Here is a 14,895-nt window from a genome sequence, read left to right on the forward strand (position 1 = left end):
AAACAAAGCTGCTGCTTACCAGATAGCTGGATATTTCATAACAGAAAAACACCGGAGTTAAGTGGGATTTGAGATCACAAACGATGAAATGATTATGATCACGATAAGTTATCAGACATCCAGCTTTCTCATTTTAGAGAGAAATTATGTGTTACAGATTGTTGGTGAAATGTTTACAAAGAATAGCTAGAGACGATGATGACGATAATAACGAGTCATTAGGATTTTGATGCATTACCAGAGCTCTGAAGAAGTCCATAAGCTCTTGATGTCCTTGGGTAACAGGCCTCACACTCTGTTGTGTTTTGAGGGAGAACCACTGCAGCCACTCTGTGGGACTCAGTGGACGCTCTGCTGTGCGGGAGTCTCCTATTTTAGCCTGGAGTTCCTTCAGCTGCTGTTCAATGCTGAGCACAAAAAAAGATATATTACAGAAATCAGAGAGCTAAGGACTATAAAACCATACAGAGGTTCCAAGTACAAGAATAAAACACATACCAAAGTAACCTTAACCTTAGTAAATTTAAGACATTGGATGGAAAGTAGATTTTAACCAGCAAAACAGAAAGAAATGAAATAGATTTTTAAAAACGCAACCTCATAAATTCAATTTTGTCTCAAATTTGTGACTGGACAAAATGTTACAGTCAAGATCATCTGGGAAGGAGCCTTCAATTTCACAGGTGACTTTTGAGACATTTAAACAAAAACAATCATTGAACCATACTCAAAAGCTGGTGCTACACCATAAGCACACAGGAACAATGCATAAAATATGTCAACGCAGCAGTGATACAAACAAAAAGACTCGGTGATAAAAATACACACGGACCTACACAGCACGTCACATTTGGCTCTCCCTCACTCCTATTCAGTGTCTCTGCTGTGAGAAGACACATACAGAAGCATCAACAGTAATGAACACAGACATCGATATATCAGTGTGCAAGTGTGTGCTAAGCATCTGGTGTGAAGTGGCATTACAGACATTGGCAGGCATCTGAGGCACACAGTTCTTGCAATCTCATGTCTTACTTGTTCCCTTGACACACACACACACATACACAAACACACACACACACACACACACACACACACACACACACACACACACACACACACACACATCGCTCTTTTGATTTTAACAGACGGCATCAGCTATTCAGTTTCCTCTTTAATGTGACGGATTAGAAATGACATCTTTGGGCTCGACATGTTTAGTCATTTCCATGCAAATCAATGCATATATATCTGGGTATGTAAGACGGTGCATGCATGTGTGTGCATGTGTGTGCGTACAACTACATACCTGCATAATTAAGCATGTATGCTGTTGTGAATGCCACTATTGTGTTCATTTTTGATTGTGTATTCATAGTTGAGCTTGTGCTCAAGGCTTTGTGAATGTATGTAGTAGTGCATATAGTGATAGTAGAGCTTGAACAAATCATCTGGAAGTCCACTAGCTGACGAAAAAAAAAATCAAGTAAGAAATTCATATAAAGAAAAAAAAGTATGAATCACAGGGTTGATGATTAAATAATGGCATATCTTGGTGTCAATGTAATTACTTTGGGACTTTTGAGAGGTAAATTTGAAATGCATGACTATGTGATCTAGTACTTCCCGTGCCATAAAAGATAAATATTCAAATAGTGAAACAAGTAAAAAAATATATATATTTTTTGCACACCTATACTTCTGTCTCTCAGACATGTGCACATATGCTTGTATGTGTGTTAGTATACATGACACAAAGCCAAAGTGCAATTTCCCCATCAGACAGCTCAGCTCATCCCCTATCGGGGACTATAAAGTGCCTCCTGCCCGCTCCTGGGCCACGAACACATCCAGATGTCTTACAATGGCAACACATTAAATAACCGTTCAATCTGACACATTTTCGTTTCAGAGGGGAAAAACGCAAGGGGATAAAATGTTATAGACTGTTACAAACTGCCATCCTGTAGATTGAAAGCTGCCTGATGATACTGTTCTCGCTCTCGTTAACTACCTTCCTCTCGCATTCTTTTCGTCTTTAGGCAGGCCAGATGATGCATCTCACTTTATTCTCTTGACACCAATGTGCCCACTGACAGAAACCCTGATTATAAAGTGCCGTTTTTGTATGTTTATAGAGATTTGATACCAGAAAATACTTGCTACACATATGTAGAACTGTCAGTTCTACATATGTGTAGCAAGTCTTTCACCTTACCATGTGTCTGTATGTGTGATTTTCTATTTCTGCCTTTCTAGGTACGCTTACTCCATAGGAAAAACATTGCCTTGTGACAGATTGTGAGTGCTGCAATTCTTCACTACATTTGCCCAAAGCTCACTGGTTGTAAAACACAGCTTCAGCAAGGTCCAAGCAAAACTCCGAACTGCCCATGGCGCTGTGTGTAAAATTAGTATACATCACTTTAAACAACACAATGGAGTGCTGAAATGCTGGTTTGTTTGTGCGAGACCTCTGGCTTTTCTTTCTCAAGGGAAAATATAGCAGTGAGTTCCTGATAAGCAGCAGTTCTGGATACAGTGGACTCCAAAGAACAACCCTTTACTTTTTTCTGTTTTAAATAACTCTCGGAACAGTTGCTGTAGATTAAATGGCTTCAGAGAGCATTGTATGTGTGTTTATGGTAAGTCATAAACATGGATGTTCATTCAGGGCTCCCCATCAGGACTTCAACATAGACAGAAGGTTTCAAATGGCTGTCCATCTGTGGCTCACTGCTCACCAACTCTCCAGTTCATGTAACACAAAAATGTAAGTAGACTGAACTTTCTACTTAGATAGCCTTGGACTCGTTCTTGCTATACACATGCAGTATATATCAGTGCGATTGACAGACATGTTTGACCAATATAAGGCCATAGACTGAGACAGGGGGGGAATTGCTCTAAGGCTTCAAGTTTTCCCCAGTTCCACTCTTCATCACCTCACTCTTGCCTTCACCCAAGAAAAGCATGCTCTAATAGCTACAGCAAATACACCTGCTCTCCGGGTACATTTTCAAGGCTTGACTCCATAGCCTTTTTCTCTCTCCATTTCTACTTTTTCTTTTCTCTCCCCTCAACACTCTTACTTTCCTAATTTTTTTTCTTTACTTTCGCCTTTCAATTACCCCTCCTTAAGGCCTTGTGCTCTAAGTCATAAAGTCAATGTGGATGGTCTGTGTCAAGAAGTCCATCCAGCTTTCTACAATGTGATGACCTTTTGGCCGCTGGTGTGAATGCTACCTGCAGCCTAATCAACTTGGCAGGATTAGCTCCAAACCTGATGACTTCCACTGCCGGCAGCTTGGACGGTGAGGAAAGAGACAGAAAGAGTATGAGAGAAGAGGAAGGCAGAAATGGGTAGAAAACAGAGAAGTCACAGAAAATAAAACCACTCAACCATCTGTGTAAAGACAACAATGGACGAACCCTTAATGGCAAAAACGCCAGAGCAGAACTCAACAAAAGACCCTGAGAATGAGAAAGGAGGCAGAGGAAACTAGGAGGAAAGAATTCTTTAGGCCTCTTGACAAATATGTCAATCATCTTACCCTAACTGACAAACACACACACACACACACACACACACACACACACACACACACACACACACACACCGTTACTGCTGAAGTGAAATTTAATTGTTTTTCAGTCTAGTTCAGGGAGATCAACACCCGCCAACCTTCACCACCGCTGAGAGAGAAAGGGAGCAACTGGAGGTCTTTTATTAGATATGATGGCACATTTCACAGCTCCGTGACTTACAGAAACCCAATCCCGCGATTAGTCAGCGCTTTGACGTTATCTTAAGTTTCTTGTCAGAATTAATTTAGTGTGGGTGGGCTGCTGTGGGGCCGTCTGTCTGTCGTGCTCCGCTCCCCTCCGTTTGCCTACAGGAGGTGGGGGATGGAGACAACGGGGGCAGGAAGATCCCTTTCAAATAAGCCCCAGCTCCAGTCAGTGCCAAACCAGCCGCCTGAGAACTAAATATCTCCCCCATCAAAGGAGCCTATTCTGTAAGGGGAAAAGGAGTGAATGAGCTTGAATGAACAGGCTGAAAACGAATCCCGTCTTGGCCCAGTCTGTTGCCCACTTAGTGTTTTCAGCCGTCATCCCCCAAGACACACAGCCTACCCATGATACCGGAGAACTGATATAGGTGATATACTAACTTAACACACGTGTCACACAGAGCTTAACACAAAATCAACGACATACATTGAGGACTAGTATTTTTGTTCACTGAAAAGGAACGTTGCACGATATTCTACTGTGGCACGTTTTCAGTTTCTTTGGTATGCACACGCATTGAAAATCACACACACACCAAGAATTAAATGTAAAAGTATTGATACTCTACCCTGATCAAGATTGGCAAGCGATTAGTGAGAGTCATTTGCCTTGCCCGTGTGAAACTAGAGGCCTGTCTGGAGTCTCAGTGCTTGTGCTGACACTTCATTAGAGGTCTTTTCCTGGTGGCCTGCTCCATCCGGCAACACACACCCACCCCTTCACTGTCCCATCTGATGAAAACTAATGGATTACAGCATTTCAATTTGGGGGAGCCAGCTCTGTTGTCAGCCTATCTTACTCTCCTTCAATTAAACAGCAGCTCTTAGGCAAATCTCTGACATCTGAGAACTGGGAACAAGCCAGTCATTCTGACCCATTCAAGGGTGAAGGCAGCTCTGTTTCCTCTGCCTCCCAATTTTCCTTTCCTTTCCTCCACTTCCGCAATTTGTCTCAGACACTGATAAATCAATTAGGCAGCAGGTGAGTGAGCTTTGGATGTATGTGTAGGTGTGTATACGTCTGCAGCCCACCCAGGTTAAAGGCAAACGAGAGGCCTTGCGAGATTTTATTTGCCTGGATGCGTCCCGACAGAAAACGAGTAGTCTCGGAGGAAGTTGGCTGCAGTCTTGCAGAGATACTGACCAGTGGTCCCCCACGGCGAGAGGAGGATTGCCTTATTTTTAGCCCCATTCTCCATTATCTGGACGCTTTGTTCTCATAATGGTTATCCCTCTCCCATCTGCAGGAACACAAAATAACCCTTTAATGCTTAGAAAGCAGAAAAATGGCCCGGCCTTCTGTAATAAGCCTTGAATTACCTACCCAAGGGTTTTCGTTTCAAGATGTGGAATCTTCAATTATTATGTTCCCATTTAGAAGGAGGAAGGAAAGAAAAAGAGAAAAGGGGAGGGAGGCAGCGAGAGAGAGTGAAGAAGGGATGAGTCCCAGACACTAATGGTGCCAGAGTGAGGCTTTGTTCACTTGCTACATTTAGCCTGTCCTTCATCATCTGCCCTCAGCCTCACAACACTACAAACGATAAAAGACCTGAAATATAGATTTCTCTTATTTTTCTCTTCCCCGTGTCTCACTTTTTAACAATCTACTTGTACTCCCTAACTATACGGATCTGTAATAAATGACTGATACCTATATTTCACTCCTCAGTGCATAAAAGAAAAAAACAACCTGGGAATGCATTTCTGCCATATATGATGACCAGACTGCTCTTACTGTATAATTAAGAAGAATTTATAAAACAAACCTGAATTTTTGGAGAAGATATAAACTTTGAAAGGTGTCCCTTAATAGAATGATCCCCTCAATAATGAACAGAGACAGAATTAAAATGTTAGAAACTATATCATTTAATTTGACAAAGACATCGCATCCAGTAGTCACAAACCACATTTACATGTGTTATTAGAGTATCTAATTAAAACTGAATCAGAAAGCAAGTTACAATACAGTGGTGCATCTTGGTCAGATTTAATTCCCGACTACAAAGTAATAAGACAATCATTATCAGCTCTCGTTTTTTTCCTGTTCTGTTGTGTGAATTATTTACTTTAGTTTCACAGTTGTAATCAGAGTGTGGATTTAATTACTGTATTTAAGATTCGAGAACACGCAGCCACACTGATAATCTGTCATTTAACTCCTCCACACGGCTGCCACTGTTTACCAATCTTGCAACAGATGCTGCGTTATACATCTGTGTATATAACCACAAAATCTGATTTTGTTGCAACCAGCTAAAACATACACACAGACAAGCACAGACACAAACACGCACACAACTGTGATCTTTTAATGGGAGGTATTTTAGAGGCAGAGATTTCTGCATTAGCACGCAGCCACTGAATCCTTTTACCATCCCCCCCTTCAAGTATTAAACGGTGTAAAATGTCTAGTAAAAATATGAAACAGACAGGTTAGAGTGTAATAAGATGAAGAAAAAAACGCCATCACAGGAAACACTGTTATAAACCATGTGATGTTGAGTTGTGCCCATAACCAGTTTGAGTCTCCACTACTGCTTTCTTATCTGTGCAGCCAACATGCATGCAATCAGAAAAAAACAATCCCACCTTAAGTATAAGGCAGTCATTAATAACTGAACATTAGAGATTTGAGAGATCAACTTCTGCATATAATCCTATGAAAAGTAAGTACACCTTATAGTTCAGTAGCTTATAAAACCAACTTGAGCAGCGTTAACGTCAAGTAATCCTTTTGTGTCATTTTCAGTCATTAGGCCTGCATTCCTTTACAGCGTTGCTTTTGTTCATAACAGTGTTCGAGTCAGGTTGAGGTCTGGGCTTGGGCCATTGCAACACGTTGATTCTTCTGTTTTTCAGCCATTCTGTAGTAGACTTGCTGGTGTGCTTGTGACCATTGTCCTGCTGCATGACCCAATTTGGGCCAAGCCTTAGCTGTCAGACAGATGGCCTCAAATGTGACTCAATAATATTTTGGTATACAGGGAAATTCACTGATGACTCAATGACTGCAAGGTGCCCAGACATGACTACAAAACAAACCAGTTGGTATGTTGTGTTTGTACTGACATGCTCTGTTGGTGTTTTTTTCCAAACGTGGCACTGTGTTATATCAAAGGCCATTGCTCCAGAAGTCTAGCAGTTTGTTCAGATGCAACTTTGCAACCTAAGGTGTGCTAGCATGTTCTCTTTAGAGAGAAGAGTCTTTCTCTTGGTGATCTTTCCAAACGAGCCATGCTTGTTAGGTCTTTTTTTTTTTTTTTTTTTTAAATTGTAGTATCATGGACTTTAACATTAAACATGCTAACTGAGGACTGTAGAGTCTGAGATATAGCTTCTTCTGAGCATTGCATCATCTGAACACGGCAATTTGCGGGGACACTAAGTTCTGGGAAGACTTTGGCATTGTTTTAATACACACCTTACAAGACCTCAGCTTTTATAAAATTATCGAACACCCTTAACTAGAGGCACCTGCCGCTACTTACTTAATTCATACTGTTTTAGCATTTTGTCACAGAACTGTATAGAGCCTTGTGAAAACGTTGTTTTTCACATGAATATATGTGAAAAACATCCAATATCTGAAGTACTGTTATCAATCAAAACTTCACAAAAAATACTTTACTGCGGTGCTTTTTTATTGTAATACTAATCTGACCACTATATAGCACTGGGTTTCCTGCACTTCACCTGCCATCCACAGAAAGAAAAGGAACGCTTCACAGAAAATAATCCATCACAAATAAACCAACTTAAAATGTCACTGTTATTATTATCTGGGGTGACAAAAAGGGGTGTAAAGTGTCTGGGTGATGTGAAATTCACAACATATGTTTGCGGCGATAAAGATCAGGAAACTATATCAAGTCGAGCCCTCTGCGACTCTGACTCACCTGTTGGCATTGAGATTGAGCTTCTCCTCTGTGTCTTTCATAAGCTGTTCAAAGTCCAGATCACTGGAAACACCTGGAACCAGCAGCTCCACAAAGGCATGATCTTCAGCAAAGTCCTCTGGCCACTCCATAGTGCTCTGTGAGATAGGGAAAGCGTTCTTTATCACCACATCATATGTTTACCAGTGTACACACCCCACTTTCTTTCTGTCCCTTTTCTCTTTCTATTCCTCTGCCTTCTTCTCCGGTCTTTCAGCAACCTGGCCTTTACCCAGCATCATACTCACTCGGAGAATAATTTTAATAAATAGATAAATAAATAAAATTTTAAAAGACTAACAAAAGGGCCTATAGGGAGTCGACAAAACATTCAGACTATGATTCTGCTTGATAAACTGTCCCATAGGACAGGTTATGTAAAAAAAGAAAAAGATCTGCACCAGGTTATAAAACAAAATAAGGCACAAGGCTTCACTGGTGTCAGGATTGAATCAGCAGTGTAGATTGACATCAATCAACCGCATGATCTAGAGTGTTGTATCAATGCAGATGTTCGAGAAGCGGCGCACACATTCTGTACACCCAGCGCAGACTTTCATGTGATCTAATTTGAAATTTCCTCAAACAGAAGTCTTATTAAGAGGCTCAAATCAATTTCACCTGAAACACCTGAAACAAGGGGAAGTCTGTTATCAACAAGAAACAGCCCCCCCTCCCTTTTTTCTCAGAAAAATCATTTGCAGTTGGAGGGCTCCTGATCAAAATGCATTGCCTGAGCTTCTAACCATTTCCACCTACTGACACTACAGTAAGTTAGCAGAGGAAAAAAAGAACAAATAAATAAACAATGAGGTGAGATGCTCTTCAGTCAAGGCTTTAAATAAACAACTCATCTCCTATGGTCTCTCCTAGAACTGCGGTGCCACCCTCCCACCCTGTGGTGCTTAATGCTCATGCTAACAGCCAATCCCACGGTAGTGCCGCACTGCTGGGTCTCATATCAACATTGTCATCAGCACGAGTCAAGTGGAAGGTAATGGAGAGTGTCTGTGTCAATTTGGCTTTCTCACACTCCGCCTCTCGCCCCGTCCTCGTCATCTGCTCTGATTTTAATAATCCCTGTCAAACTCCAAACAGCTCCCTGCACTCCGCTCTGCGTCTTCGCTGCTGCGTACAGTCTATGCCACTCTCCCTGACAGAGTAGACAGGAAGCTCAACATTCATTTAGCCTGCACAAAGGGAGGCCTGTCCAGCTGGACAAATATTATTTTCCTCTGCTGACAGCCTCACCAGTTAAGCTTGTCCTTTATTATTTCTCCCTCTCTTCTTCTCTCTTACTGCTTCCCCTCATCATCACGCTCCCTCTGCGCCACTGACTGAGAGGGGGGTCTATGCCCAGTCACTGCTAAAAGAGAAAAGGATTTTCAATCCACGGATTAGGAACTCAACATTGTAATTATATAGACTGAGCAAGATAGTGTGTGTATGTGAGTGAATTTGAATAGTTTCTTTGTGTGTTTGCGCTTTCTACACTACCGTGCTTCCTTTCAGGTGCTAAAAGGATAGACAGACAGATGGACAGAGGGTCTGAATGTCCTCACTTTATGTCTGCTGGGTGTCTACCTCCTGTTCTGCCATAATATCATCTGTTATCTTAAGCGTGAGTGTGTACATGTAGGTGTGTGTGTTAGGATTCACCAGGCATCACACAGGGCCTCATTAGTACTATACTTTAAATCATCCAGTCTCCATTGTCTTGTCATTAGCTCTTTAGAAAGCAGATGTTGGAGGAGCCCCTGTGTGTTTCACAGCATTGCAACAGGGACAACAGGGCCAAGCAATGAAATGCTGCCTGCTCGAGACATCAAATCCACAGCTATTAGACCAGGATAGGAAACGCACTCTCCCTCTCTCTCTCACACACACATCACTGTCCAATCTCTCTTGTTGCTGCTTGTCTAACCCAGCTAGGCTAACACACAGGCCCATTTACAGTAATGAGTTTGTCCTGAAATATTTAGCAGCGTATCCCCAGGCTGACGCTTTAAAACCACTTAGAGCATGTCAAGTTAAAGTCAACATTATTTTAAAGAGGGTACCTAACAGTCTGCTTTAAAGGAAACATAATAAATTAAACAGGTGCATAATCTAAGATCACAATGGTGCTGAGAACTATCTCATTAATACCCAGAGGAGGCCACTGCTTCACTGTTACAGTGCAACCAAGTGGCCCTCTACATTACTTGGATTTTGACTCATGATCTTGACTGGCTACTTTATCACTGGCTTTGTAAGAGGCACAACTCTTGTAAAAATGTATCGGTCACTTTTGTCTTTGCTTTGGGAAATATGTGGATATAATATCTTCCTAAAATATGCTGTGTTAAACCATCCAGATTTCAGAACGCAACAACTTTTTCCTCAACCTAAAAAATGCCTATGTGATTAGCCTACACAGAGGGAATGAATAATACATGACTTCCCAATCTCCTCGACAACCAAATATTACTTGTTTTTGTTGTTGTTTTGTTGAGTAGTTACCATCATTCAGCAGTATTAAAGTACCCTGAGCAATGAGTCAATTACAACCCTTTAAAAAAAAAAAGACAATATTGTGACACTGGAGCAGATCATATATCTTAGCTTATTGCAAATGCCATGAGTTCAGCAAACTTAAATACTCCGATCCTAAAGATGCATTTAGTGCACATGCACAAAAAGACTGAATGTTGGAAAATGATTACTGTACAGAGGATAAAAATGAGACAAAAGTAAATAAATTAATATGATTTAAACTGGATGAATGCAAATGATTAAAACTGGTTGATATATGTTGCAGTAAAAAAACCAAACAAACATGGAAAATCATTTCCTTTGAGAGGTTAGTACTAGAAATTGCTTTTGCTTTTACACCACTTTTAACTCATAGATAAATGATCATTTATCAGAATTATTGTTGATTACGTTTTCCAATGTCAGTTTGTCAACTTGGGCTCCAATAAAACCTGGTTCTAACTGATAGAAGCTGGATCATCATGGTTTACTCCCTTAAACATACCCAGGGTCGCACATCTGTAAATCCCTAATAAACTGGGTCCCACCTCAGAAGCTGAGAGAAGTGTAATAAAAGATGAAACCCACTGGGCCAGCTTCCTCCTTTAAAAGGTCTGGAAGCGACTCAGAAAAGTGGCTGTCAGACTTAAGAAAAAAAGGCATGTAATGACAATCTTCAGATGGAGAAAATGAACTGAAAAAAATGATGATGATGATGATGATGATGATGATGATGATGATGATGATTATTACTATTACCTCCCCTAAAGAGGTTTTTTTTTTTTGGTAGCATTTGCAAGCCCAGGTCATTCTGTCTGTAAACACGGCAGTTTGAAAAGTTTTGTATGAATCCTGATTAAACTTTGTAGTGTTGTAGAGTTGAGTCATGTTAACAATCTATTAAAATTTGGCTTACATTCACCAAGGTCCTCAAGGTCAACTTAATGATTCACTGGTTGAAAATTGACAAAAAGCCTTATAACTTATATAAGGCTTTATATAAATTATAATCCTTACAAGTGTTGTGTGTATCGTAAATCTATAGAAATTACAACATAAAGATTTAAAATATCACGTTACATTTGACTGCTGACCTCTCCTTCAAGGTCAATAGACTGATCTGAAGGTAAACATTATATTGCTATACAGAGCTATTTAAAAGGGTTTCTTAGTGCCATTGATTGAATTGACAACATAATATAAAAAAAATAATAATTTAGGGAATGATATACGGGGATTCTAAATATCAAGTTACTTTGGACCTCTGACCTCTTCTTCAACATCAAATAAGGTCAAACTTTCAATGTCTTTTATCTCTATAATCATGCTTAAAATTCTGCTCTCTTTGTGGGTATTGGCAGCATTTAGGAAATGATACTGAATATCACATTATAGTTTGCATTCAATATCATGTCACATTTGACCTCTGATAATAATAATAATAACAATAATGATAATAACTGCTGTTCTGGATCCCAACAAAAACACTATTCAGTGCATTATAAATCATATAAAGCATATTTTATTCCCAGTAGAAAACAGGAAATAACACGTGTTTAAACTGGTCTAATGTACAATTTACAAGTTAATTTTGAATTAGATGGCAAAAATCTCTTTAAAAAAAAAAAAGTTGGGATGGGGGCAACAAAAGGCTACCAAAGTAAATGATATTAAAAGGAAAAAAGAAAATTTGCAACCAGCTTGGTTAACTGGTGACGGTTCAGTAACATGAATGGGTATAAAATGAACATCGGAGAGAAGCAGTGTCTCTCAGAAGATGAGCAGAAATTCACCAATCTGCAAAGAACTCTGTGTACAAATTGTGAAGTTTTAGAGAACTGTTCCTCGGATGCCACTTTAGCTCAGTGGGTGAGCAGGTGACCACATGCCAACTCACTGGAGTGCTGGGCACAGGTCCAAGTTTGAGTCCAACCTGTGCACCGTGTCCTAACCCTCTCTCTCTCTCTACTTTCCTGTTTATCTTCACTACTCCACAATCCAATACTTTTTTTAATGCCCAAAAAAGAACAATGTTAACTGCAAAGGTATGTCTGCTGTTATGAGGTGCATTAGTACCTATAGAATTGGCAGCTTACACATCTAGAAAGGCACCATTAATTCTGAAAGGTAAATACACATTTTAGACCAACATATGTCCCAAACCCTAACCCCAAGAAAACGAAAGAAAAGGAGAAACACCGCCTATCATATCTATAAAACCTCATCTAAAAGCAAAATAAGCACCTGTAACCAGTTAACACACTAAAACCAAACTGTGCCAAGACATTTATCAATTAATGATTCTTCCCCTCGCTATTAATGATAATTTTATGATTACAAAGCAAAGACTTAGCCATATTGTTGTTTTGATAATGAAAGAAAACCACAAAGAATACAGACAGGCCCTGCTGAGACTCTTGACTTTTACCTGCTTGTCGTAGTTCCTGCCATACAGCCACACACAGACCTCTAAGCTCACAGCATGCAAGGAAGTGGTACTGCGTTTGCTTATTTTGACAGTTCATCTGTATCTTTAAAAAGCCGTCTCGTGTGTCGTATAAAACAAAAGAAACCCGAATGAAGCCACTCGACTTACTCAGCGTTGCATGTTATGCGTACCTTACGAAAGCTCTTACTTAATCCATCCGGTGTTAATCCATTACCGGCGGGGAAAATGTGACCGACATCATTTGTAGTCACTTCATGCTGATATCTGTCTGCGACAACTATTTGTAGCTAATAACAAAAACCGAGACAATTCAACAGCCAATAAAAATATAATATTGCATTACTATGACAGGATATCCACCGCTGTCACCAAATGTTGCACTAAGCATTTTATGTACACCGTTTCCCGGGCAGCCGATATGGCAGAAGTCGCATGTCACTTTTATTGGTTATCTATCGATAAAATATCCCCGTTACTCAACCACTGCTGCACAACATCTAGTTATTTTTTGGTGATTTCCGGGGACTGAAAGCGTCCGTGACAACAACCCGGAAGTAGCTCTATGAAAACTTCCGCTCGGTGGAAAATTCCAACTGAGGAATCAAATGGTAGGCAAACGCTTTCGCCTTCGGGAATTAATAGCATAATTTTTACATATCAAAGATGATATTTTATTTAAAACATATATTTAATATATTCTGACGTCTTTTTTAAATCAAGTATATAGCCGTTTGTTATTGAGAATGCATGTTAAAAATGTTAAGATATGAGAGATCCCCCCCTGTCTTTCCAAAACAATTGGATTCCATAAAGCTGCTCAAACTTGCAATTTGGGTGGTGTACTCGCGTGTAATTTTTCTCATTAAACTTATCGTTTGGCCGTTATTTTGAACATTTATCCACACTAAAGAGCGAATGCGCCATGGATTTTTGTTTGGGACGGTTAATGTAGCTTCGGATAAAGTAGCCACACACTGGTCGAAGTTTATTCACGTTGTTGGATGTTTTTGTCAGTGACAAGAGTTTGGCGCGCCCGGGTGTAATTGGAAGTTACCACTGGTGGTATGACCGAGGTACTTGATCAGCTGTGCCATTAAAACAGTTGACATTGCTTATTGAATAGAAAAGAACCAATATTTTTTTCTTGTTAGTTAGTCTACTCTGACGCTGCAAAGCAAATGATATGCCAGCAAGCCTTAGTTAATTATCAACTAAATAAAATTTTGTCACGATCTGTGTAAGTATTGACTTTGTTTGATGAATTTTGTAAACGCTAATATCCTTGATGTGCAGTTTGAACAGTACATTGTTCTTCCTGATGTACCAAGAGTGAAAGCTTATCGTGAAAACGATCTAAGTCATCTAGTCAAACAAGAACTGCAACATTAGATTGGCCAATGAATGATGCGATCTATCTTAACTTATTGTCTCCTACAGTTTAACGAAGTACTTCATTTTGGCTCTTCTTCAATTTCTTCGCGAAGATGGAGACCTGCACACACGTCTTCCAGATTTCTGGGATCAAAATCCGCGATGAGAAGAGAGTTCTGATCCAGGGAATTCAGCAGCTGGGTGGGAAATACATTGGTGGCTCAGTGAGTAAGATTGAGATCCCTCAGTAGATTTTAGGGAAATGCCACGTGCACTTGTGCCCAAGCTGAAGGGTTGCAGCTTGTGAATGATTTCATTTTTCTTCCTGATGCTTTTAGTCTTTATTCAGTCTATGCGATGTAAGAAAACATAATAGTTAGAGACTAATCATAAACTAAAGTAATGATGACAGTGTTTAGACACCAATCAAAAAGGAAATGCACTTGTTCCTAAAGTAGCTGACTGAATGAATTACTTGCTGTGCTTGCTGTCAATCATTAATTAGTTCTGTGGAAGTCTGTGTTCTGTGTCTTTATCTTGACAGTCCAAGTAAAGTTTTCAATTGTATTTTTATATTTATATATTGCTTTGATTATCCCTCTACACAAATGAGAACAAAACTATTAGTGTATATGTAGAATTTCAATTCAATCAGAATCAGAAACTTTATTGTCATTGTCATGAGAACAACGAAATTAAGAATGGTCCCCGATCATTGCATCATCCCTAGCAATATCAAAATATAAATAAAACAATAAAATTCAATAAATAAAATAGATAGAATACTTAAAATACTAATAAGATATAACAGTAAAACATTCACATACAT

At 39.7% G+C, this 14,895-nt stretch overlaps 2 protein-coding genes across 9 annotated transcripts in view; one reads left to right on the forward strand and one right to left on the reverse strand.

Moving 5' to 3' along the window:
• The window catches only part of kiaa0825 (KIAA0825 ortholog), a 122,134-nt gene that overhangs the window by 101,937 nt on the left and 5,302 nt on the right, over window positions 1-14,895 (reverse strand). The window contains exons 1-4 of one of the 6 annotated variants that reach the window (XM_082554002.1): window positions 13,039-13,085; window positions 8,984-9,098; window positions 7,694-7,830; window positions 239-407 (exon numbers count right to left, since the gene is read on the reverse strand). In XM_082554002.1, coding sequence (XP_082410128.1) covers window positions 239-407; window positions 7,694-7,824 — 300 coding nt within the window. In that variant the 5' untranslated portion in view covers window positions 7,825-7,830; window positions 8,984-9,098; window positions 13,039-13,085. The other 5 variants (XM_082553998.1, XM_082553999.1, XM_082554000.1 and 2 more) reach the window with 5 other exon arrangements.
• slf1 (SMC5-SMC6 complex localization factor 1) overlaps window positions 13,215-14,895 on the forward strand; it is a 37,072-nt gene continuing 35,391 nt past the window's right edge. The window contains exons 1-2 of one of the 3 annotated variants that reach the window (XM_082554011.1): window positions 13,215-13,303; window positions 14,133-14,290. In XM_082554011.1, the coding sequence (XP_082410137.1) occupies window positions 14,180-14,290 (111 nt within the window). In that variant the 5' untranslated portion in view covers window positions 13,215-13,303; window positions 14,133-14,179. The other 2 variants (XM_082554009.1, XM_082554010.1) reach the window with 2 other exon arrangements.

This window comes from Aulonocara stuartgranti (assembly GCF_965226115.1).
Source record: "Aulonocara stuartgranti genome assembly, chromosome: 12".
NCBI classification, from domain to species: domain Eukaryota; kingdom Metazoa; phylum Chordata; class Actinopteri; order Cichliformes; family Cichlidae; genus Aulonocara; species Aulonocara stuartgranti.